The sequence below is a fragment of the Anas acuta genome, chromosome 2 (assembly GCF_963932015.1).
Source record: "Anas acuta chromosome 2, bAnaAcu1.1, whole genome shotgun sequence".
Lineage (NCBI taxonomy): Eukaryota > Metazoa > Chordata > Aves > Anseriformes > Anatidae > Anas > Anas acuta.
Genome location: NC_088980.1, coordinates 115,671,748 through 115,698,915, shown reverse-complemented (window position 1 = coordinate 115,698,915; position 27,168 = coordinate 115,671,748). Strand labels below are relative to the sequence as shown.

Sequence of the window (27,168 nt, the reverse complement as noted above, 5' to 3'; positions counted from 1 at the left end):
CAGAAACACTAGGAATAAGACTTCAACCTTAGTTCTGACCATTTTGTGCCTGAAGAGCTCCAAGCCCTGCCACCACAGGAATGCATTGCAGAAAACAGCTGTGGACCAGTTCTGAAGACTGCCTTAGAAGTCCTTATGACCAAAATGGGGAACCCTGGGGTTTTTCTGCCTCCCCCCCATGCTACCATCCTCAGCCACCTACCTTGCCCCTCTGCTGTCAACAGTGCTTTGTGAGACCCGACAAAAGGAAACCATCTTGTCTCAGCCACCCTGGTTCTTATATAGGCACTGGCTTGGCTTTAGCACATCCTTATCAATAGTTCACACAAGGCTTTGACCCACGGGGGGCTCAGCCGAGGCACACAGCCTGTGATCAACCTTGCTGCAGGATGGCAGCCTCCAGCAGAGAGCTGGCACAGTACGTGGGGGCAGCGGCACCTTCAGTGACCACAGAAAGCTCCAGCAGAGCCATCCATCAAAACTCTTTCTAGAGGAAAGCCCTTGGAGCAGCCCAGGTGGAGTGTTATATTTTACATGGTCCCAGGTGGCTGAAGAAGCATTTCAAGATTGGGCGCATACAGAAGTGTTTTACAGCTGTGGTAGTCAGCCTTGCTTACTTCATTCTGCTTTGTGTATTTGCAGTAAGACTTAAAACTCTTCTGGTCTGAACAGGCTGACATTTGTTTAGGGGGTCACTAGTGGATTGACACAGCAGAGGGAAAGAGAATGGACAGGAGAAAGATTAAAACGCTGCACATCATTCTCATATTTCACAGAAGGGCTTCAGTTAACAGTGGAATATCCATGATTTATATATTCATTAAAAAAAAAAGTAATCACAGAAGAAAGGTCATGTCATTTGCATATTAGATGCTCTAGTCAACCACCCTGGTTTTGCAGATCTATTGCACCTAAAACGAGAACAAAGCAATACTGTTAGCCAGTCAGAGATGCAGGATGAAGACCGATGTAGAGGATGAGGGATATTTATAAACACAGCTAAGATGCACTTTCGGTATTATGGTTATAATGAGGAAAGGCTGCCAAAGGAGGTGGCCTGGCAGTCCACAAACCCTTGGAAGCTGCTGCAGCACAGTCGTGGGACAAGGCAACCCAATGGAACAGCAGTTGTCTCCTGCTTCAGGGTAAGTTGCCTGTCCGATCAGCCTCATACCGAGGCTGCACAAGTGCTATATTCAGTGCAAGAGAAGCATTAGGACCTCAAGGTAGAGCTAGGAAGAGATGTGACTGCCCTTTTCAATAGCAACTTACCCTTAAGTCACCATAACTGTAATACTTCACCTTGGATGTAAGATGTCTGCCTAAGCCTCTCTATCATCATTGAAGACGCAGTAGGGTTGTTTTCTTTCAAGTGTGACTCAGATCAGAAAGCAGTGCCATTCAGTCAGTCCCTAATCACCAGGGCATAATTTTCCCCTTCCCTCTCCTAGTCCACCGCCCTTGGTCCTGCTACCTTTTACTGAACCACAACAGAGGCCAAGGTTTAATTTAGCCACCTCATCCATAACCACGTAAGTATATCTGCACCAACCCTCTTGATTCATTTGGATCTAAGAGACTGATGGACAGGCCAGACTAGTATCAGCAAATTTTATTTTACTCTACATCTGTTTTTGTCCTTCACTAGCAAAATACGTTTTGCTATTTGTGAACTGCTGCTGCTGCTCTGCAATCCTTATATACACTAGACTAGGGGAAATAGACTCTCACTGTAAGGGAGCTTGAGGCAATCAATCTCCTAAATTGGTCTCCTAATCTTCCCAGCCTTTGCCAATAAACCCACATCAGCATCTTTTAAGTCTTTCAATCATAGACAAGTGATCATTTTATCAGAACTAAGCTGGTACACTATGAAACAATCCAAAAGCACTTGCCTGTCCCTTATTGAGTATGACAGACTTCACCATCCTCCTGGTATCTCCAGCTCTTTCTAAAGACTTAACACTAATATTTTGTTAACAGAACATTTTACCTTTTGTTGCTGGCAAAGTCAACAAAGTTAACAAACTATGTGATGTACCATGAATAATGGTAACAACACAGCTTGCATTTATCACACAAAGGTGACCTTTTTCCTTTCTTAGTTTATGGGCATGGTAGTCTCAAAATTCAATTTATCCTGTGGCAGATCAGTGCATGGCTAGCAAGAATTTTAAAATGAAAGACAGCAAGATTCTTACTAAAGCAATAAAACAAACAGAGACTTGAGAACTATACAACCAAATAAAGACAAAGACCTCTAAGCAAACAAACCATGTTTTGACCTTCAGTGATATTTTTACACTATGTATAGCCTGGAAAATTATCTGTACCATAAATACCTGTGGCTCATGACAGACATTATTAATAGAGTTGTGTAACAGCTTCTCAAACCCTTTTATCTATCTCTGTACATTCTACAAAGCAACGCTCTTCAAGAAGATACTGCAATTAAAAAGAATGCGTAGGGAACTCTACAGAACCCTCACCAGACCCTGATCATTGTTTGCAAGCTGAAAACATGGACTCTGACCCAGAGCAACAAATACAAACCACCTCCAACAACAATCAGGGAACAAACTGACAAAGTATCCCCAAACTCCTTTAGATTTCTTTGCTTTTAAACATTAAAGCAGTCAAACTTATTTCATTGAATTTTTGAAAAGAAAATATCACAGAAAACATGTACCATCCAATTCAGAGGTAACTCAGAAGTTCACCTTCCAGGATTTTCAGAATTTGTGGAGGAAAATAATTCAATCCCTGAGAGTGGGGGGAAAAAATAAAGTCTCCAAGCATCATTTTCATCCTCTGCAGTGATTCTTACCAGGGAGCTGTAGTGCGGGCGCACTAACCTCCCTGCACACACGGAGGTCCCGAATCCATCGAGCAGCTCCAGCTGAACCCATACGGGTTGCAAAGCCATGTGTGGCAGGCAGCTGCAGATCAGGGAATGGGGTAAGCAATGAAACATGTTCCTCTCCCTCACCAAACCCAACGAGAGCATTCTCGTACAGTATTTAACAGAATTTACGAAGCAGCCCTTCAGCAAATAGCAGGCAGGCTTAAAACCCAGCTTTTTCTAAGCTCTTATTTGGTGACCCCTACAAAAAGGGTAAGTGAAAGTTTGCAGTCCCTGCAAGGAACACAAACATTCAGAGCTCACTCATTCAATCAATCAGTTATTGATGAACTATGTTATAAAAGTGCCTTCAAAAATTAAGAAGCAGCTTTGTGCTAAATCACTTATTTAAGCAGAACATACACCTCAGTAACTTTACTTTTAATTTAAGATCAGCTGGAATATAGAAAACACTGATCCACAGACTGCCATCGCCTCAAGCAAGGCTTCAGCACCATGCAGACCAGAGTGGACACACAAAACTACTGCAAAATTGGTCCCAAGGCCAGGAGCACCTCTGTTTATCCAAAGGAAGCAAAGACTGGCAAATGAACCCATAGAAGGCTAACAAAATTCTCCACATTAGTGTCTGACAGCATTTATTTTTTGGTTGCTCAGCATCCTTAGGATACAGAGTCCTTGCTGCAACAAATTAGGAGGAAATAAGTAACAGATCATTTGCACTTCTAACAATTAACTAAGAAAAAAAATTACCTTCTCTGAGGACAAAGTGATCCATTTTTATAAATAGTGACATGTATCACTGTCAAATATTTAATTTCCATAGAAGCAAATGACAAGATTTGAATTAAATGAGATTTAACATGGTCGAAGTGCAGACAGTGACAGGCAGCATTACGAACAAGGGTTTTTCTCTTTTTTTTTTTTTTTTGTTTGTTCTGGATTTCAAAATGATATGCACTGCAGGTGCCAGGAAACACACAGAATCAGACCTAGGTAGGCAAAACCACCTCTGACACCCAAAACCACCAGATGGACAGCTCCAAGCTGTCTAAACTCCTACCCAAATGTATCTTAACTCTGCATATAATAAGCACTCCAGTAACTAAAATTTCACTCCATTTCATAGCTCCTCTGTTCTACACCTCTAATATCGCTACAGTATTGACCTTCTCCTGCTACCTTCATACACACAAACACTCCCCACGCACTTTCCACTAATTTCAGCATTTTTTCTACTTTTATGTAATAGGTAGCTTTTTAACATAAACTGCTGCAAAAGAAGCTACCAGCCTACCAAGAAGCTATTGGTTAGTAGCTACTGCAGACAGAAGAAAGACTGAATCTCACCTGGTGACCTCAAAAGGACCTATGTTCCCCCATCAGCCATACCCCAAGAACTGAATTAATCGACTTATAAAAGTGCATACATGCACGAAATCACAGTAAAAGAAAATTGTGGTTATATGAACAGAAAAACACATACTGAATAAGAAGTTATTTTTATGGGGTAAGAAGTGTACCAGGTGCTTTACAGAAAGCTACTAAAACAAGGTGTTTGGTTTTTTTTTTTTTAAACTCTTTTTCCTGGGAAGAACTACAGCCAACACTGAAGACTGATTCTAAGCAAACAAAAACAACGATTAGATTTAATGAAAGAATCGTGATAAGGACACAGCTTAGAGAAACCTGTTCCAAACAACTTCTGGCACAAAAGCCAGTGCTAAATAGCAAACACTATGAACAGGACAGAAAGAATACACAGAGATTATAAAATGCATCACTGACTCACTGATATAGTCACATGTTCACCTGATCAACAAATGATACACTTACAGAGGCTATCCAGCAAAATATCAGCACATAAATGACAGAAATGTTTCATAGATTGGTTAATTGTTTTATAGATTAGAGAATGAAGGGTCAAAAAGAAAAACACCTTTAAATGTGGCCTTTATTTACCATTCCCTAACAGTTCTTATGCACCAGTTTTGTTGTATGGTTCTCCTTCATAGGAAAGTACATTTACAAACTACCTAAGTCAGGCATGAAGTTAAATTTAAGATTTAAAAGCCTGTGCAGCGGAAAGCCTCAAAACACAAACACCAAGAACATTTTATGCATCCAGTTTCTGTCACAAGACTTAAGAGTTAATATATAAACGGGTGTACTGCACAGCAATTATTCTATTAATGAACATAAACACAATCCAAATCCAGGAAAGTCAGAGTAATTCCCACTGATCTGAGCTATGCATCAAATCCTATGTGCACAGCTAGTTGACAAAACCTGAAATAAAAGACCGAAAAACCCTCATAAATGCTCAGTATTTATTATCTGCTACTAATGTTTAAAAGCCACTCGCTTGTGGAAGAAAAGGTTTTTTCCCCCCCTCTCTGTTCATATGCTTGAACCAAAACATTGACCTAACGCAACCAGTCACCCACCATTAATAAAAGCTCTGTGCTGAAAAACAACCCCGAGCAAGCCCTATGTGCACACATAATTTTGATACAGGTATGCTAAATGCAGAAACCAAAAGTCTATTTACATAGATGTTTTGCTTGTATTTGATTGCCAGTTTACTTGTATTTGAATATCAATTTGCAAGCTAATTAGAGAACATTGCTGAGCCCATTACAGAAAAATAGTGCTCCACCATTAACTGCAGTGCTATCTAACTAATTCCTTTAAAGACTGGCTTCAAACACCATCTTCATCTCCATTCAAAACAATTAGTGTACATTTATTTCACATTTTAAACTGCAGAGAATCAAATTTTTAAACACTTTAACAGATTGCACTGCTATTTTGATAGCTTTTATGTTACAAATTATGCTTTTAGGGATTCGTAACTTTCCTATTTAGGGGAATGTTAAACTGGAACTCACAGAGGGGCTTAAATAATTCCTCTTTCTCTACAACCTGAGAGCCATGTGCTATTAACTTTCAAAAACAAACAAAACCTACTTCTTGAAAGGCAGCACAGCATGGAGGAAAGAAGTTGCTCCTGGAGGCGAGCAGGCAGACCATAATTTCTGACGCTGCCCACAACTCAGCCAAAGTTCAATGGACAGTAAAACAGAGTGGGAAGAACTCAAATCATGGTGCCCCGGTGCTGTGGGACTACTGGCGGCAGGACGAGCCAGTTAAAGGCATCGGCCAGGGCAGATGGGCAGTCCTGCCCTGGGGTAAATTAAAACAGCAGAAAAAAAAAAGCTCTCAGTTACAGTGCTGGGAGGAAAAAAACAAAAACAAAAACAGGCACTAACAGACTCCAGCGCTGATGAGTCTCATTCAGCTCTGACCTCCTTTTCTCACATTACCCTTCGCAGAGCTCTTTTCCTCCCTAACTCACCTCCCTTTCTTCTCTCCTTCATCCATACCGGTGCCAAGCTGCACAAATCTTCACAGGAAACAGAAATGCTGGAAAAGATGGAAAAGGCCAAAGGAAAACATGCAGAGAGTGTCACTGCTACTTCTGTCCACTTCGTGCCAGCTGATGAATTTTCAGACGCAGAAGGACGTCTCCATGGGAAATGTGCAGCTTGTTTCAATTTCACTGTTATCACACCGAGGGAAGGAATGGCAGCCCACATCTGTGTTGGCCAGCTACAGCACTATTCAGACTGCCTAACATTTGGATCCCTGGAAGATGTTGCTTACCAGAGTCACGGCATGGAGAGAGAAACAGATCCATCCACCTACCCAGTTTGGTAGTGACAGAGAAGGTGATATGAACAGCTGTATTGTGGTTTCTCTCTGAAGATCTAGCACAGCAGTCTTAAGCCCAAAGACTGTTCTTAAGGTCCATCACTGCTTCCATTAAGTCCAAACTATCTACTGGCAACGTACTAAATCCCACGGAGAACCAGTCCACCACAAGAAGCTGGAATAGCTTTGTGTCAGGTGAGCTTGCTGATCCAATTCATTCACCTCACAGCCACACCACTGCAATGTACTTATGACAAGTGAAGAAAGCTGCATTCTTAGACAGCCTCTCCTAGCTTTACTGAAGGCTGGTATTTTCACATACATTTAAACTGCAAACCTATAAAAAAAACAAGCCTGCAAATCTGAAAAAAAAAAAAAAATCCAACACCGTTACTGGTAGCAATTCACCTGTGGTATGAATCAGTGTTCGTCCACACTGCTCCATAGCCAGGGATGGATTCCCAGAGCTCAAACCCCAGTGCTGCCTCCAGAAGAGAGGAGGAGCCATAGAGTGCAGCTATGGGTATTTCTTTAGTGGAGCTCATATCCTGGCTATAAGATCAGTTTAACTTCAAAAGGCTCTTCCTTGTACCACAGTCTCGTCTCCCCTCCAGAGTTTCATCCCCCTCATCATCTTCCTTGCCTTCTGGGAAACAAATGACCCAGCTGAAGCATATACAGAGGGCTGGAACACCAGCGGCACTGTGTTAAATTGGAAGGCTTTAATGGGTACTAAAGGCCAGTTCCTCCTCCTTACAGCCTAATTAGAAGATAACAGCAATTCCAGCCATTTCCCTTCCTTCTGCAATCTGATGCTGTTTCCTTGTACTCTCTTCTGTCCATCCTGTATCCTCAGTTCAGCAGGGCTGACTGATGTCTAGGCTTGGGGAACTCTTCTGAAAGTTACCATCTCTTGCTTAACGCATATGCTCATGGCCATCACACATTCAGCCAAAAAGCAGTGAATCTTTCTCACTGCATTCAACCAAAATGAGAGCAGTTCAAACTGTATCTGGATTTGTTGATTGACATTAAAGCCAGAAACAGAGTAGTATTTGATTTAAAATAGTCATCAAGTGTTTAAGTACTACTGGAATTTTTCTTTATTTAGTACGTTAATATGTTCTGTAAAATAAGGGCATTTCCCTATAACATCAGTTCAATGGGATGCTCTGGTAACTTTGTCTTCTGGATTGTTAGAAAGATGACAAGTCAACAATAGATCTTAAGTGATCATTTGAATGCATAATTATACATACCACGTGTCCTACATTATGCTGACACAGGCGGCTTCACCCAAGGTTTTACTCCTTGTGTTAGACATACTGATTTCTATATATATAATTCTTAATGGTGCTGTTGCCGGGTGATGATAAACTTGTCTCCCGTTGCTGAATAAATCTGCTATCCTTCCGGGCACCTTTGTTTGCTCGGGAGAGCCTCTCACAGAGCTCTGTAACCACCATTCCCCTCAGCCTCCCCTGGAGCACGGGTCACCCTTGGAGAAGGCTCCAACTACAGTGACTCCAGGAGAAATAACAGCCCCTTGGGAACCAATGCCAGATGGCATAGTTTAAAGCAAGAGCTAAGGCTATGCTAAGTGGTGTTAGAAACAGTATGAAACTAGAGCCAGCTTCAGAGGCAGAAACATACATCTACTTTGCCATCCCCCGTTGAGCCATGCCCAGAGCTTACTGAGGCAGCTGACTCGGCTCTCCTAATTCGTATTTCTGCACGGAGAAGGGACATTGCATTTGAGATCCTCATAAGTAACCAGCTGAATATAGGAAAAGGGAATAAATACTAATTAATTCAGTGCATTCCAAGTAAATGCACCATAAACAGAAATGAGTATCAGAGCTGGACTAATTAACCAAGACAGTAATTTACACATCCCAGAGCACTGCAACAATTCAGGTTCCATATAATTTCTCCATCAGTATACTTTTCTCTTTATCAAGATTTATTTGCAAGCACCTACAGTAGAAACAGAAATAGAATTCTTTTTGTAGGGAATAATGGTGAGTCAAGTTCTTTCTCTGCGAAAAAATGGACAGAATAGTTCATTTAGTTTTCTTGTTTTTCTATTATTATTATTAACACAAAGAACACACCTTTAATATATGTATTACCAACCTAATTGAAATATTCCATAAGAGGAAAGCATTTTGATTAGTATGTTTGCAGGTTTCTTTCAGAATGGCTTCTTCTTTAGAACGCAAATGATAAATTCTCTAATACTGGATATACAAATTGATCCAGATGCTATATTCCATAACAGCTTTAGGGCCCACTGAGGGATAATGGAATTTCATTTCTGAAATTAGATGTTTGTCGTCTGTGCACATCAAATACATTGTTGAATTCCATTACTTACATTTATTGTTTATATACATAACGTTTAGCATACAAACTTGCAATGAGAAAATACCAACGTTGATCAGTAGCTCGATCCTGAAGAGTAAAATTGGACATCACATACAGATCGCATACAGAATTTTACAGAAGTAACAGAAAGAAAAAAAGTAGTCACCATTCAAGTAGATATTTTATCACTGTACAGTAAGGTGAGTGTATGTTTTGTGTATACTCCACAATGTATCCTATATTTAACTAAGAATTGGAGAAAAGGGAGTAGGAAAACTCTCTCTTGCTTCAGCAAAAGCAAGATCTGTTTTTCAGGGAACAAGTACCCAAGAATAAGTTAAGAGCTTGGTGGATAAACAGACAACAAAAATCATAAAACAGGCACTATGCTGGTGTAGTAAAAGCAAATAGAGGAAGCTCTACCAATCCAGGATAGTAAGCTCAACACTGACACAAGAGAATTTAAGACGCTATGGGGAACAAAAAAAGGACAAACAGAAGAGCTGTTTGAGAAAAGAAGAGAAAAAGGATTTAAAAGGCATGAGAGTGAGAACTGGAATACAACTCTAACATAAAATAGAACAATAGGAAAAGCAACACCGAATAGCGGCACTGAAATTTGCTCTGCCTCACAAGTGAAAGGCCAAAAACAAACCTACTAAATGTTAAGCAGGACTGCTGAGAAAAACAAATATATCCCCAACATAAGCTTCTTAAAAAAAATTTCACAGTTCCACTAGGGCCTGGAAGTGTAACTTGAAGGGTGTTTTTTTGTTTGTTGAGTGGAGTGTTTTTTGTGACGTGGGGCAACGGGATGGGTATGGGTAGGTTGTGCAAAAAGAGAATTTCAAAAAAAAAAAAAAAAAAAGACATTTGGGAAAAATTGAACAATTTCTTTCAGTTTGCCAGCAATTCACAGAGAGACCCCATCCATCTGAGATTCTTTGGCTGTCTGCCTGGAAGGAACATGTCAACTTGTCTTTTTGCTTAAGGCAAGCAGACTTCAAACAAAGCAGTTACCATTTTATTTTTTTATTATTCGTTGAAAAAAGTAACAAAAAAACAACCCACAAACATTTTTTTTGTGGTGAAATAGTAATTTCGCTCTTGGAAAATATGATTCTGATAAAAACACTTTCCCTAGCTGTATGGTTAATGTGCACTGGAATATCAAAGAAGCCAGCGTACACTAGCATAGCAAGAATACAATTGTATTAAAGTTGTTTTTTTAAAGCAAGGAATAAAATGTCAGCCCTAAAAGAAGCACTGTTGCTTTGTTTTAAACATGATGACTTTTGGAAGTAATTATGTTCTTCATTGAAGATGGACTGAATCAGAGCACACAGGTTCTACCCACACAGGTGCATGGGGATGCACCTGCAGATGGCACCACAGGTGACAGGACACAGGGAGACACCAAATGCTGAGGGGAACCAAAGATGCTGACCAACACTGCACAAAATGTGCTAACAAGGGGGAAATTCCTCTCCCAAGCCTCACATTCCCAACAACAGGTTTCAGGATCATTTTAGAGTAAGTGTTATTTTCAGTTGTAAGCTATAGAGTCAGTCATTGGGAACGTCAAAATCAAATTCTGTCACCAAATATCAAAGCATCAAAACAAACATTATTTACTTTGAGGTTCACTGCTAGAAAAGAAAAAGCAGCAAGGATACCACGGCTCTGTTAAATCTACAAGATCTTTCAGCAAAGACCCATGGAAGAGGAGTGTGAGTTTTACCCCAGGTCAGCTGGCCAACCCCATTCAATTCATGGTTTCATGAACACTTGGGACCAGCCTCTGAAAGGAGAAAAGGTGTAAGGTCTCTCAACTCCTTTCAGCTTACATCACTCATGGAATTGAGGTGTTACCCATAATCACTGCTCATCTCAGTGACCAATGCCAAGATATTTTTTCCTCTACTACTATGCAACTTGAGAGAACTTAGAAATAATTTGTAGCTACACAGTGCTCAAACAATACATCTAAGGATCTTGCCTACACAGCAGATTTGGTTAGCAGAGAACTAAAATCATTAATTTAGTAGCAGGACAAATATTAATATAAATTATGTGAAAGAAAAAAAATAATGAAATAGATTATTGGACTAAAAATCTGGAAGCTTAAGATATGATTCTGCAATTCCATTCATGTAACCTCGCTAGGTAGATGATTTTAGTAGAAATGCATTGTTTTTATCTTGGAATTTACAGGATGTAGAACAAAGATTTGATAAACAGGCTCGATATGCATATCAAACAGCCTTACTTTTATTTTTTTAACTGCATGAACTACAGAACTGTGATAAAACCATCTGAAGCAAGGACATTTATTATATTAAATGGAACTCCCTCTTTGACTTAACCTCTTCTTCTCCAAATACTGAATCCTCCAAGCATTAATTATATTATATTTAAAGAAATAGTGTGTCTGTAATTTGGGTTAGGTATCTACTTCTAAGAGGTGAAGCCTGGCAAGTTACTTGCATAGGATTTTTTTATTTAATATTGGACTTTTAATCTTATAATACTTAAAGCATATCAAAGTCTAGAAGAAGTAGGGGCCCAAAAAACTCCACAGCTTTATGAGGAAGACAGACTTTTTAGACGTGTTTCTTTTAATTTTGTTTCAGAGACTATTCCTTTTTCCCCCCCACCTCCCTTGAAGGTGTTGGTTCTGAGCTCACCTTGGTGAAGTCACCATAATTCCTCTGGAGTGACCAATGCCAGGTGAAACAATATGTAGAACTTGATAAATTCAGAACTAAACCTACTGTACTTCCTCACATGTGTTTACTGACTCGAGCACGTTGTACGTTGACTTGCCACAAATTTCAATGAGAAATAGGAAATAGTAGATGAGATAGGGCATTTTCTTGTCATATAAGAAGTACAAGGCAAAGCTTAAGACAGCAGCTTTGAAGAGTCTCTAAGGCTGGAAGAGGGGAAAATGGGAGCACCAGACACCAGTGACACACTGCCAGAAGAACAGGACGCATACCATACTGTAGGATATTTCCTACACAGCTCAGTTATCACTTGCTGAAGGAGACGATTCCAGCTTCCTTTGCCAAGTCTTCCAACTAGCTGTACCTTGTCCATTCAACAGGTTCCCAGTTCTTCCTTAAACCAAGGGCAGCTATCTTCTTTTCCCTCTTTCCTTCCCTCTACCCAGTTAGTAAGCATTACCCTCCCACATCATCCCTTTTCTGATTTCTATTATTCTGAATATATTCCTCCACCAATTTTCCACATTCAATGACAACTGAATGCATGGATATCAGCTGAACATATGCGCTCGTGCATAGAAGGACAAACTAGCAGACGATGACATATCCTAGCCATATGCATAAATGGAGAAAGTCATTATCAGTTAAAAAGATGTATTTTTAACGTAATAGGAACAGGAGTCTGACCCTTCGTAGGAGTACAAAACCATTTGAATATAGGAATAGAAAAAGAACCCCATCCAGAAAATGTAGACTATCACATCTTGTGCGATAAAATGCTGCCCCATACTCTCATATGGGAATGTTTCCTATAATAATACTTAAAAAAACAGATACCCCAGCTTACTGTAATAACTCAAAGTCACGGATCGACAAGTCATATGATGATTCTAATCTTATTTACATTTTGGTGAAAGAGATGGAAATTGAAGGCCTTCGAGAAGGCTTGTCCCCCAGTGGTCAAGATAAAAGCATATAAACATGAGAGATATTAAGCATCTTGTCATTTTCTTGGTCAATATTTTAAGAAATAACATGTCAAGAAAACATCAAGTCAGACTGAGATTATTCTGCAGCTGGCTGAGATCATAAAGCTTATACGCTTGTTGTATCAATGCACAAATTCAAAGGAAATTAAAGCTTTCATTTCTAAAACATATAGGAAACCTATAGTTATACATGTGTCACTTCTGAATTTATACTAGTATAAGCATGCAGTTAGATATACATGAGGCCACTGAGATCAGAATCAGGCCCATGGTTATACTTAAGAAGCAAATGTCATGCAACTATACATAACTTCTAGCGTCATCTGAATCTAGTTTAATAACCAGAAAATAGGCTTTTGACAACAATAGTATTTCAAAATGACAGTGTAATTAAATTTAAGTCAAAGCTATGCAATGATGGACCGTATGTTTATGTGTAACCAGCAAATTATATGCTTTTAAGCATGTCAGAATTTTCAAAAGAATAAACCACTGCAGTAATTCAACTGAGGAAATGGTAGCAGGAAACAAACTCCCCCAGGTCATTTCAAAATCGGTTGATACGATGTGATATACACTGTATGCTCTGCAAGGTTTTTCTTATTCCTACTTCCCTAAAATGCTATGCATTTTAATACCATTCAAGGACAAATCAACGGTATGCCTCACTCACATCAAAATTTTAAAAAGCAACAGGAGGGACTGTGTGACTGTGATGAGTAATGAAAAAGGAAGTCAGTTTTCCATCGGTATGTTACTAGTTCAAAAACAGCTAAGGCTGGTCAGTCATTATCATTGGATTCGTATGAGTAATGCTAAGAAGGAATTAGCTGGCAGTTCACTGCAGTTCCCAGCTAGTAGAAAAAAAATGAAAGAAACTGCAGAAAGGGTCGATTCCATGAACACTAAAGACAGCTTTCATGTGACAAGGTAGATCTCAATACTGTGTCATCTCCATTTGATGATTAATCAATCAACAGCATAACTTATCAGTAACAAACAGTGGTTTCAAGACAGCACCTTTGGAAAGCAGTTGCCTTTTGAGCTACCTGTTGCTGCTTCTGCCCCTTGCTCCAGGTTTGTGTATCATCTACCAAAGGAGTTCTCAGTGCCAATGGCTACTGCAGAGCCTTATATTAACTCCTGCTTGGAACAGTGAGGTAAATTCTTTCTTTTTCATTATTTTCTCAATTGGCAGAACGTGTAACTTAATGCATGAATTTCTAAGCTGTTCTTCAAAAAAGCAAAAGTCTATGGTGGTAAAATACAATTTATTGGAACTGAAAAGAAAAAACTTTAATAACTTAAATTTAGATAGACTAAAGCTAATCAATTAATCCTGCATTCAAGTTTCCACTACTCAAAAGCACAACACAGGTCTGTAAAAATATAATTGAGGAGAAAAAATATAATTAAAAATATAATTAAGGAGAAATACTGATACATGCAGCATGTAAAATCAAGACTATAGCTTTGTTTGCTTCTTTTGTAGACTCATTAGAATTTTTTCATTTAAGTGTCTTGATCTGTGTAACCATATTTATTTGCGAGAGAAAAATTAAATTAGTCCTTAAGATGTGTTTGAAACTGTCTAAAACTGATGTTCTTAGTTCCACAATTTCAGAATTAGATGGAAGAAAGCTACAACATTGATGCTAGCATTTTATAAAACAGTTAAATTAACACATTTTTAAAAACGTTATTCTTCCATAAAATTTTATGCTGAAACTTAGCTGCTTGGGAAGTCTACGAAAGGTTCAGAGCACATGCCTCTATGTTACACAGATGACTACTCTACCCCTGAAGGAAAGAGACATAAAAAGGGCAGTGAACCCAATTCTCCACCTGGACGACTCCTGGGCACATGGACAGACCTACTGACTTCAGTGCATCCCGCACAGAGGCGAGGGCTTGCACTGGTGGAGCCTGCTGCTAGCTGGGGACTTGGCTAGCCTTGTTCTGGGCACGGTGCCATTCAGACACAGATACGTGCCAGGGTGAAGCAGCAGCGCTCTGTCCAAGAGATAGCACTGGCATTACCACTGCGCCTCTTGGCAGGGCTCCTCACCGAGCCCTGAGAGCAGTGGTCACTGAGCAGGGCTCACAGACAACCACGCTCGGTGTTGCTCCCCATCCCGTGTCTTGCTTTCCAAAGGTGCCTCTCCTCAGGTCACCAGGAAGAAGCAATCAACGTATGCTGTTGTCTTTATTAAAGTATCCGCTCCGGTGCTGTTGCCTGTGGTTGTTTCCCCCATCTTAGGCAGGTACATAAGGAGCATAATCACTTAATTCTCTACATGCGGTCAGAGACTTGCCGCCTCCTGTCCAACAAATACATATGGAGAGGCAGGGCTGTGGCCATTACCCTCCTGTGGGAACTCCAGTATCATTAAGACTGCTGCCCAGGACAGTTCCCTAGTAAAGGAACCATCCCCACATTAATTTGAGAACAAAGGCTAGGCATAACTGCAGTGCTTCTATGGGAACTGTAAAGCAGAAGAGAAACTTTCTTCACCTTTTTGTCACTCATACATGGGTTCTAATTATAGGCTGATGACATATGAGTTCAACATTTGTAATAGAAAGTATCAGTGGCAACACTATTCTGAGAAAGATTAGTGCACTATCACGGGGATGCTTGCAATACAGTATTTACAGTCAATATAGGTGCATGTGCTACCTTTAATGCCAACAGATTTTCTAAGTCCTATGATAATAATCAAAAAACAAACACAGAAGAGCAGATGTTCCTTCCTGAAAGCGTTTGCATCCTAAGAATGAAAACGCTCCAGACTGATTTATGGTGAATATTCTAGGAAATAAAAGCCAAAACATCTTTTCTAACAGTACCATTAAGTAGAGGCTGTCCTCCATGTACGCTCCTCGACACGACGGCACTGTGAACATCTTCAGGAAATCCCGTCTTGCACAACATGTCTTCACAAGCTGCTTTTATTGGTGCCTGAAATGCAAAATAAAATTTATGTAATATTGCAACCCTCATTCACCAGAGAAACATTCCAGTTGGCACATACTCCGTTTTGCTGCTATCTTGTACAAACAGCATCTTTGTTTCTAAACGACTGCAATTAGAAGTCCAAGGGCAAAGGGTTAATCTCTCTGATAACTGGAATGGAAGGAACAAGTCCCACTTGTCTGGTAAGATCTAAATAATACACAATCTTGATTCTTCTGACAACTGAACATTTCAACTAAATCAGCCATTGAGACCAAAGTGGAAACGTAGGGGGAACAAAAACATTCCTTCCTCTGGAAATAAATGTTACACAAAACCAAACAGCAACTTTTTCCACCGCCAGATAGATTTGACAGGAAAGACTTCAGCTACTGATTTAAAATGCTTTATTTAGAGTACTTGCATGTGAGGTTGCACCAGTACCAGTATCTTAAGATAGAGTGCTACATTTGCAGTAACTTAACAGAACTTACATTTATGTTAGTATTTAAACAGATACCGTAGGAAGTCAAACGTTTAAAACACAATCCCCATCAATCCCCATCTATTTCAAAGGAATGTTAAGTTAGAAAGAGAGCAGCTCATTATTAAATTTGCACAACAAGGCTAAAGACAAGCCATTGAAACTGTTTGTTCTCTCACTTGTAAGAAAGTTTCCCTTCAACTCACATTTTCAAAAGTTTCATCAGTGACTTTTTATTAAGACCTATAATACAACAGCATGTGGAAACTTTTTTTTGTTCTCTGGAGTTCCACATTTAAAACATCATTCTGATTGCTAAGTTAGTTTCAGGACATTTTGCTGCTAAGTGAAAAAAAAAATAAAAAATCCAGTTTTCTGTGGCAAAAGTTTAAGATTTCTTTTCAGTGGATTGTTTTTGTCTCATTTTAGTGCTGCACAAAACAACAGCCAAGCTTCCATGTGCCTAAATGACCAAGCACAGCAAAACCCCTTCAGACCACACAAGGCCCCACACCAGCCTATGCCAATCTCTGTCAGAGACATCCTAAAACCCCTTGCAAAACCTGACGAACGCCCCCATGCTAAATAAAAGCCTATCCATGTGCACGCCCAGATGTAGCACATGGTCTTTGACAACACGAGCGACTGTGCTGCGATTTTATACCTAAATCTGATCAAGACTTTTAATTAGATTTTCCTTTTTACTTTCCCAGATGGGTTTCCATCAATCGATCTGCTCAGGGCCATGTAAGCATGCTTGCATACACTTAGCAAAGCAAGCCCAACAGGAAACAGGGAGGGGAGGAAAAAAAGAAAAAAAAAAAAGAGAGAAAGAGGAGATGATGGTGCTACACCCATTTACCACCTTCCTGAGCACTCATTCAGGGTATTAGACACTGAAATCCTAAGCTCAAGGACCGTGCACTTCCCACGCAGTGGAGGAAGAGCGCTCATCACCTCTTGCAGTGGTTGTGCCACCTGTTTGGAAGGCAAGATTCACTGGGCCTGGAGGTCGAGCACTGCAATTTTACATTACTGCTGCGCTCTTGGCTCCAGACATGCTTGGTAAGAGGGCTGCAGCCCACGATCTGCAGTCTGCCTACGGGTTTATCAGCACTTTTAACTGGAATTTTTCAAGCACGCAGCTATCTGCGACTGCTCTGTGTCTTAGCACAATCAAAATTTTTGAGATTAGCTTCCACGCGTTTAACTGCGTGCTGTCTATAAACCAAATCCCTTTTTGACAGAGGCACGCTTATCCAGACCACTACGTGGCAAACCCAAGAAGGCAGTATGCTGTGGTACGCAGCAGGACAGCCAACTGGTGGCACTCCAGGAGTGGAAGCTTTCTTCATCAGAAGCTGTCAACAAGGCTGTCTTCCAGGGAAGAGGAATCCAGCAGAAATGCGTCCTCTCCACTGACACGTGAGGCCAAGCTCAGCATGCCAATTCCTATTAGGATAATTTTACCACTAATACGAGGAGGGATTCGTAGCACAGTCAGATGCACTTACACCTACATGATCCTAACCAAGCAGCTCAACACTTACACTAGCAATAAAAATTAACATTAACTGCCCACTTCCAAGTTAGTATGCTACCTAGGTAAGCACACAGGACAAGAACTTGTAATTAATTACCAGGTGTCCAGTTAACTTAAATTGTGACAGGGGTTTCTCTCTGACTTACACACTACACAGGTTGCTCACCTGTGTAGAGTTACGTAAGTACTTTTAAGTTTTTATATGGTTAAAGAGAAACCAAACACACAAATACTGAAAGAAAGGAAGGAGGCTTAAATGACCAGGAGACTGTGTCAGCTGCAAAGCTGGAACCTAGCCCTTTCAAACGCTGATGTTTTTAAAGATGAAAACACAGTAAATCAAAAATAATTGCGATTCCAGCTGCTAGTTTCCTCAGCTTTAGAACTCAAATCACAGGTTTTGTAAAGTTTCTATAATTTGAAAGAAAAACAGTAAGACTTGTTTAAACTACTGCATAAAAGGTGACCTCAAAGCAAATGTGATAGAGAAGAAAAAATAGCCTTTCATCATATCCTTGAAACAAAAAAGGTCCTGGGTGGGCAGCTGAGGAGATAACAGGATTTTATAACAAGTCTGCACTGATGCGCCTGGGAATCTTTCAGCCTTTCCAACAATCTATATGTACTAAACAACTCTTATAAACTGAAACAATGCCCACTGAAACAAAGACGTGGGGACATGAATAGAGAGCCTTCTTTATTCTTTCATTTTCAGCCATCAATTTTATCCGGAGACAAAAGACTGTACTCTACTCTCCGAAAACAGTCCTTTGTAAAGATTGTTTGAGAATAAAAACACAAGGGAAGGAAGAATTCAAATTTTCAGCAATTCTTTATCGCCCTCTGTTAAGCATTTGGAATTAAGTAGAAGTTGTAGCTTCAGACAGACTGGGTCATATCAAGTTCAGCCTAAGAGTACTGTGTGACTTAAACCATTTTAACTCTAAGCAAAAGATGATGCTGAAATATTTTTATCCCCTTATCTGGGGCAAAAGGGAAAAGCTAGTGAAGATTATGGGGGCACATTACTGTAATTTACAGGATTTTGTGTGATTAGTACAATTCCCAAGACTATTTTGAACATAAGATAATATTACTTGTACGTTCATCTACACAAGGACACTACTGAAAAACTATCTTTTATGATGGAAAGTAATTACCTTAGCTTCTGCCCATATAAAACCTACTTAATGGAGCTACAAAGCTTTGAACAAGCTCAGCACTTGGAAAATTCTTCTCTTAAGTACTAATGGACTTTGCTAAAGCAAAATAGTTACCATGGAAGAACTAGTTTGCTTTCTTGATCCCCTCTAGCTTATTTAGTCACTTTTAACTGCAGAACGAGTAACAAACATTACTATCTCCAGATACTGAACACCTACTCAACCTTGGTGCAAGAACTCACAAACTCAAGTAGTGTGGTACTCAAGTACAAACTCACTACTGTAGATCTCAGATCAAATGCAAAAGGCAAACTGCAATCACAAATCAACATGACATAAATTAGAAGTCTTATGTCAAAGTTACTTTTCAATCAATTAACAGAACATTCTAGTATAGTTGGTAAGCCTGCCATTTTTGTACCCTACTCCTCAGTTACATTAACATAATATCCAAATACTTGGGTATCTAGAAACCTGTGGCTTAATTTCCAGGAAGTATTCCAGCTCAATTAGAAAACAAAACAGAACAAAACAAACAAACAAACTGATGACAATCTCAACTGCATAACTGTAATGGAATCATGTTTATATGTGTTCTGAACATCATCACTAAGATTCTTCCAACAATACAGTCTTCACACTTGTGTAAAGACTGTAAATTGAAAGAAGTACAGAAAGATAGGATTGTTTCATTAGCATAGATGGTTTTGGACTACTATGTCTCTCCAATTTTCATACTTTCTAGGATGTAGACACACTTAGAATGCAGTTCTGTAAAAAAATGCTCCAACTATTTAAAAATGCAAGCTCACCACATGACTACAGAAGCGACTTCCTATCACAACACGCATCCTACATTTGTAGAACTGGGCTCTTAAATACTGCTTTCAAACAGGGCTGGTCTTGTTCCTTGTGCACATGCCATACACCACTGGAGTTCAGCAGAATCTATTTATCTGAAATATCAAAGTGTCTGCTTTTGCACTGTTTGCATTTGCGTGTACTACAACATCAGATTTCTTAATATTGATTGTAACAGAACACAAGGGAAGTTGTTCCTGAAAGACTTCTTTCTTTTATGCTCAATATAGCTAACTCCTATAGGAAAATAAGCCTACATAGTCAAATAAGAAATGGAAGGGTATGCATCAGAGAAAATATCATCCTATACACTTATAATTGGATGCATTACAGCTGCTAGTTGCCAAGTCCAGCCAATTCAAAGGGCATTATCGTGTGAAGCTCAAAACAAAGTCTTACTAATTATACGTATGACAGAGCAGGAACTGGGTATTTGAGCTCTCCCTCCTTAATAAGCAACATTAATTTGCAATTGTGACAGTAATGTTAAACTTGAGCACAGATCACAGAAACATCTGTGACTGTGTTTAGAGACTGGGTGTTTCTTCATTAATTTAAAGGCCAAAATTATACCCAGCATTCATTTACAACTTACCTAACTCTAGAGATTGTTTTACCCATTTTTAGTTTTGTCTTAATACATCATCTGACATGATGCAATATGCTATACCAGGTGGATCTTAGGATGAGGTTTTACTAACCATCAAAACATAACAAGACATATGAAAGACCACAGGAGGATCATAGCCACATCTCTGATGTGCTTTGGGTGCAAAACTTCAAAATAGTTCATTATCTCTCCCATAATCTCTGATTTATTGCAAAGAGCTGCAACAGTTTATACCTCCACACTACTTAAGACAGTTGCACAGTACTCCAAAAAATATAGTAAAGTACAATTTGTTTTCAACTGTGGATTGCAACTGGAGAGAAAGAAAAGTGCCTTTCATTCAAACTGTTCTGGAAGCCAACAGCTTCCCGAGTCAGTGCCAGACCAAGTTCTCCCGGAGGTCATTGAGTTACCCATTTTTCAGCAACCCCAGAAATCCAGCTTCTTGAACCATTTCTCAAGACTCTTAAACACTTTCCCTAAACAACAGGATCTACAACTTCTACTATATAATTTGTTTTAAAATGGCCTTAGGCCACCGCTGTTTACCATAGGTTACTGTACTTTTGCAACTTTGAGAGTCTCACAAACCATGACGCCCACAGTTTCTTCTGTTAGCCTTAATTGAGAAACAAAGACTCACTTCATTTGCTTTACTAGATGTGGAGACATCTATGGGCATATCTGATACAAAGCTGAAATCTGGTGTGGAGTTTTCCCCCTTCCCTCAACTAGGAGCAGTGCACCTTCTAAAATGAGATTCTCTAGACAAGCAGTGTTGCTAGCAGAGGAAAAAAATATCTTAAAAATTCAGCTGGAAGACTAAAACCAAACAGAATTTCTGTTAAGTCTAAGTCACACTTCTGTACTGCATAAATAAACAAATAAAATTGGGCCTATGATTGACTACACATCCTCATTTCTTCAAAAAACGAAACTTCCTCCCTTTGATAGAGGTTGCACATGTTCAGCACCTCTGCCCATGAAAACTGCTGGTGATGTAAACAGGAGGGCTCTGGGTTTTTCTGACCTTCAGGGGAGGCCTTACAAGGCTTATCTGGAAGAACTCTTTTGGGGGAATCACAAAATTTTAACTATGTCTTCAGCTGCTGGGTGATAATTATATGCTAATTATAAGGAATGGAGGAGTCCCTAGAGGAGTCTGTTGGTAAAAATATATTTTTAAATATGTCAAGGAGTGCCTAGAGGAGAGGATAAATGCACCTTCTGGATATACGATACTTAATTAAATACATGAATACTGACTAAAACCAAATAGTTTAAGTGAAATGTTGAAAAGACTTGGCAGTGATGTACCTTCCATCTTGGAAGCTGCAGATCCTGTATCTGTTTTCAAAAGCCAATTAAAAATAGAAAGCCTAATTTTCCTTCTTTATTCAGACAGAGCTCCCATGATCTTTCAGAGAGAACTGCAGGATCAAATCAAATTATCAAATTATGAATCACGCAGATTAGGTCATATAGCGATCTGCTGCTGCCACAAGAAAGCACAAGAAACTGGAACACAGTCCAGCACCCAGATGAAAAAAGTCCTTTGATCAGTCACAAACTACAAAATGCTCTTTAACAAAACACAAATCCTCCTGAAACTCATCCCACATGAATGCATAACACCTTTTTTGTGAAGTTCTCTCAAGGCTCACCTCTGCCTATACCAATATTAACTTGACCAACCAGTCTCAGTTCAGTGGTAGGTTAGGAAAATTGTTATTATAATGATCATTTTTAGTGCAAAATACGTTAAGTATTCTTTCCACCTTCATCAATCATCTGTGATTTGTCCCATTATATCTTGTATACAACTAGCATCACTGAGCTAGCAGACGTACAAAATGTATTAAGTAAGGATACTACATGTTCCTCCTATGTTTTATAACGAACAAACAAATAAGTATTTTTTTTTTTTTTACATAGGAACTTCAGAGGTTCTGATTCTTACTGGAACAAACTGATGTTTTACATGTGTACATTGTTTAAAGTAAATAAAATTCTTATCCTGTCGAGTGTCACTGCTAGCTGGTAAAATATTGGAAGGTTTTGTTTGTTTGCTTTTCAATTAAAAAGCATTCACAAAAACAAACAAACAAAAAAAAAAAACAGTGACAGAAAGTTTTACTATCAAATGATCCTCTTATTCATGCAATAAAAGCCATTCAACAGTTCCTGCTCCCTACCACATGACAAAAAGTCCCTTACGCAAGACTGTCTGTAATGAGTAAAAATAACTTTACTCACAACTTCCTCAAGCTATTTTTAAATATACTCACTACACTACTACCACATAAATTTTCTTATGTATTACAGTGTTCAGTTATTAAAAAAATTAATAATTGAAATTACTGACATAAAAGTGTCATCAAAAATAATTAAGATGGGACATGACAGGACTCTTCTAATGATGTTTCTGGGAGTTTCTCCAATTTCTGGGAGCAGAAAGAAAAAAAATAAATGGTTAAGTTTTTCAATTACATGTTCTCAACTAGATGTAGTTCAACAATACAGTAATTTAGGGCAATATTTTAAAACAGGTATCATAAAAATTACAAATTTGTCTTTAATTGACTTCTCCTTACATTAAATTGCACGCCTAGGTAGCAATACAACACACAAAGGGAGAGAGCAGAAGGCTTTCTAGAAAACATATGATTTACTAATTTGAAAATACATAAGTTGACAATACAAGAGAATGTATACTTTCTGTTACGTAAGTATAATATACATTTATGACCTTGCTATAATATCTGTTTAGAGAATAAGAACTGTTTAATACAGAAAATGATCTCCTGTTTTGTCAACCATTGATTTCAATTCAAAAAATTCATTGTCTACTGAATCAACGTGTCCTATAACAGATACAAAAAGCACTTAAAAAAAAGTCATTTCTCAAATATGTATTTTAAAGTAATGCATCCAGTCTAATATCTAAAAAGAGATTTCTAAAAAGTACATGTATTTTCTACAATTATTGGAATTTTGAGGACGTGTCAGAGGCATCACTATCACCTAGACCAGACAGACAAGGAGGAGAGAGCTCTTTACTGCAGTATCCTGCCACATTTAAGTTTTCAGATTAAGTCTTTGAAGATGAAGCAAAAACAGAACACAAAGATCCACATCCAAAAAGGCTGAGCCACTCATATACGTATTCTGTTCTGGAATTTATGAAAAGTGTTATAAAATGCACTCAATTCACTTTCAAAGGAGTAATGATGTTTGAGTCCGACTCATTAATAGAGAGACACCCTTGAACTCATTTTTGTGGTTACACAATCACGTATTTACTATACTACTTAAAATAGACCGATTAAAAGAAATAAAATCTGAGCCACGTGTATGATGAGAGACAGAAGATGCATCCAGAATAAAAGATCTCGCTGCTACTTCTGCGCAAAACTGCGTTAATATGCCTCACCCTTGGTTCTGCCAGAGACAAGTGCTAGAGGTAAGAGGGTGGTTTGGCTGACAAGAAATTCAATCATTGGATTCACAGCTGAGGCAGCTTAACAGGAGTGTCATTTAGGGTAGTAGTTTTATCACCTGGATACATTTGCTAAGACCTGGAATAAGACCAAAACTGCCTGCAGAGAGTAATAACTTACATCCTCTGTCATCCTAATTCGAATTCAAACCAGTCTCCTACATGCAAAGGGCTCCGTAACTGCATTGTTATTTGTTTCTGATTAAGAAATGGACAACACCCACAGAGTGATCCCATCCCCTTGTACATAAAAACAGACTATTCCCTTTTTGAGCACTTAAATTCTGTTTCATTTTCCAGTTGATTTCTAACTGACCTTAGTTTCATTCCTATAAACCTCCCAGGCTAGCTTTCCCAGTACTTCTCCCTCCCATCTTGTTGTTACCCTGTTCCAAGAACAGCTGATGTTTTGGACAGAAAAGCAAATCTCACTCCTTTTATCCTCCCTTCTGTCAGGTTTTTCACATAGTACTTCCAGACTCATACTGATCTAGTTAATCAGCAAAATAAAGTGCAGTTGACATTCTCTTGCATCCCATGCACCTTACGCGTTGCCAAAAACCTAAAGCCCTATTTCCTGAACAGCAACAGAACCCACGGATCTGACTTAAAGTGTGCCTCCAGTTATGATCAAGCAATTCCATGTCTGCTTTTCTACAGCACTGATGAATGCCAAAGTGATCAATAACTTCAGAAAATAAAGGTAGAGAGCTCTTTTGTTGTAAAGGTTTGGAGACAGAAAAATAAAAAGTAGAAAGGTCCAACATGTCAGAAGAATCATATGTAAACAACCCTGTACAAAACCAAAAGTAGCAGGTATCAAGGCAAAAGAAAAAAAAAGTTACTGCTGCATCTTGCTTTTAAGGGTTCTTGGCAGTATGCATGAAAGAAAAAAAAAGCTTTTAAATGAAAGCGTTGTACAGACACAGGTCTATAAATCTGATTTCATACCCAAGTTCCAATTTTGTAACACACTATTAAAAATCAACCCTAACCTGATTTAATGGATACCCAAACAAGGGGGAAATTGGATTCCCCAACCGTAACATGCCAGTGACACTGAGTGATACATAAAAGCAGCGAGTCTAGTTCCTGTCCTTAATTCATAGCTTGTGCTTTAATTTCAAACCTGCCCTGGGTAGGAAAATAAATAAATAAATAAAAAAGATGGACTAAAAGCTTACTGCAGAATTTGTGCTTTAAAGATTTATTGAGATAGGCAAACTAAACAGAAGTGGAAGCGCATATGATAAACAACACATGAGGACTTGTGAAAAAAAAAAAAAAGCAGCAGCACGAAGGGAAAAAATAAACCCAATCAAAAGCCGTCTGTACTGAAGGTTTTGGGTACTGAGAGAAAAAAAAAAAAAAAAAAAAAAAGGAAAGGAAAGAAAAAAAAAAAAAACAATCCTGAAGTAGGCACATCACAAGTTTTCGAGCAGGGTGGCTGCTTTCACGTGGGAGACGCGGAGGGCCAGCCGGACACTGCTCCGCCACGCCAGACGGACAGACGGACAGACAGACAGCCCCGGGTCCCCAAAAGAAGAGGGAGAAAACCCCTGGCCGCCGCGGACCAGCATTTCAGCACCTCTCCGCCCGGAGCGAGCAGAAGCCGGGGCCCCCCCCTCAGGGAGCGGGGGGACAGCGGGGTCGCTGCCGGCCCGGCGCTCACCATGGACAGGGGCCGCCCCCCCCCCCGGGGCTCTTTCCCCCCTCCCCAGCCCGGCAGAAATGCCCCGGCCGTCGGTGCCGTTAAGAGGCGCTGATCTGCGCCATCTGTCCCTCAGATTTACCGCCCCCTCCGCCCAGCCCCGACAGCACAAAGCCGCCGGGGGGGCACACGCCGGCCACCGGGACCCCTTCGGCCACCCCCTTCCACGCAGCCCGGAGCTGGCGGGGAGCCGGGACTCGCCCCCCGCGTTCAGCACTTCGCAGCCCGGGCCCGTCCCGCTGGAAATCCCCCCTCCACTCCACTCCCCCCCCTCCCCGTGCGGGCTGATTAAATTCTCGCCGGGAAGGGATTAGCGGGGCACGGCGGAGCGCCCCCCTCCCCAGCCCGAGGAGGGTCTCGGGACCCGCCGCCGCCCCGTTCCCCACGCGGGGCGCGCTCCGCTACTTTGTCCCCCGCGGCGACAAAGCGGGAGCCGGACCACCCCCCCCCCCCACAAACACCACCACCACCACCACGGCACCTGCCGTCCCCAAACCGACGGGGGCACCCCGCGGACCCCCTCCCTCCCCTCTCCCCGCAGCTGCCCCCCGAGCAGGTGTCCGGCACGACGGCGGCTGCCGCCTTCCCCGCTGCCCCCCGCCGCCTCTCCCCGCTTCCCCCCCCGGTCCCCCGGCGGGGAACAAAGGAGCCGCAGCCCGGCCGCGCTTACCTGCTGCAGGGCCGCCAGCAGCAGCAGCGCCAGCGGCGGCAGGATCCGCGGCGGCGCTCCCGCTGCCCGGCACATGGAGGCGAGGAGGGGCGGCGGCGGCAGGGCGGCCCCCGGCAGTCCCGGGAGCGCGGCTGGAGCCCGGCGGAGCGGGGCGAGGGGTGCAGCGGGGAAGGGTCGGGCACCGGCTGTGTGCCCCCGCCTGCCTGCCTGCCTGCCTGCCGCGGCGCTGAGCTGCCGCCTGCCGCTCTAGCTCATGGGCAGCGATGCGGCGGGGGGGGGAGAGATAGGGAGAGAGAGAGAGAGAGAGGAGAGGAGAGGAGGCGGAGGGTGGGTGAAACTCAGCTCTGGGTCAGGCTGCTTTTCTCTCCCCGCTGTGCAGAGGGTGGGCAGGGAGGAGGAGGAGGATGGGCGAACAAAAGGCTGGGAGATAAGAAAGAAGTAGTCGCTGCTGCTGCTGCTGCTGCGAGGAGGAGGAGGAGGAGGAGGAGGAGGAGGAGGAGGAGGCCGGTGCGGCGGCTGTGCCCGGCTCCGTGCCCCCGCCCGGATCGTGCCCGCCTCTCTCCTCCCCGCCGCGCTCAGCGCCTGAGCCCGGGCGTGCCGGCACCGCCGCTGCTCCGGCCCCAGCCCTGCTGCATGCTCTCCTCTCTCTCTCCCCCTTCACTTTCCTCTCTCCCTCTTTCTTCTCCTCCCTCCACCCCTCCCCCTGCACGCACAGCCCTCCGCCGAAGCGCAGCGATAACAATACCGAGCAGCCTCTGCCTGCCGTGAGTGTGCGTGTGTCTCTGTGCGTGTGTGTGTGTGTGTGCTCGCCCGGTGCCTGCCTCCCTGCCTCCTGCTGCTGCTGCTGCTGCTGCTGGCAGCTCCCCCTCCGCCTCCCGTTGCTCCCTGCCGGCCGCACGGCCGATGCAGCACCGTGCGCTGCCCTTCCTCGGGGGGGTGGGAAGGGGGGGAAATAATAATAATAATTAAAAAATTAATTAAAAAAAAAAAATCGCGACCCGCTAACTTA

At 41.2% G+C, this 27,168-nt stretch overlaps 1 protein-coding gene across 2 annotated transcripts in view; it reads right to left on the bottom strand.

Moving 5' to 3' along the window:
- Window positions 1-26,822, bottom strand: part of CDH2 (cadherin 2) — a 117,974-nt gene extending 91,152 nt beyond the window's left edge. Inside the window, exons 1-2 of one of the 2 annotated variants that reach the window (XM_068671815.1) lie at window positions 26,160-26,822; window positions 15,513-15,624 (exon numbers count right to left, since the gene is read on the bottom strand). In XM_068671815.1, the coding sequence (XP_068527916.1) occupies window positions 15,513-15,624; window positions 26,160-26,234 (187 nt within the window). In that variant the 5' untranslated portion in view covers window positions 26,235-26,822. Of the gene's footprint in view, window positions 1-6,985; window positions 7,101-15,512; window positions 15,625-26,159 lie in introns of those variants that run through there. The other variant, XM_068671816.1, reaches the window with a different exon arrangement.
- Between the last annotated feature and the right edge of the window lie 346 nt (window positions 26,823-27,168).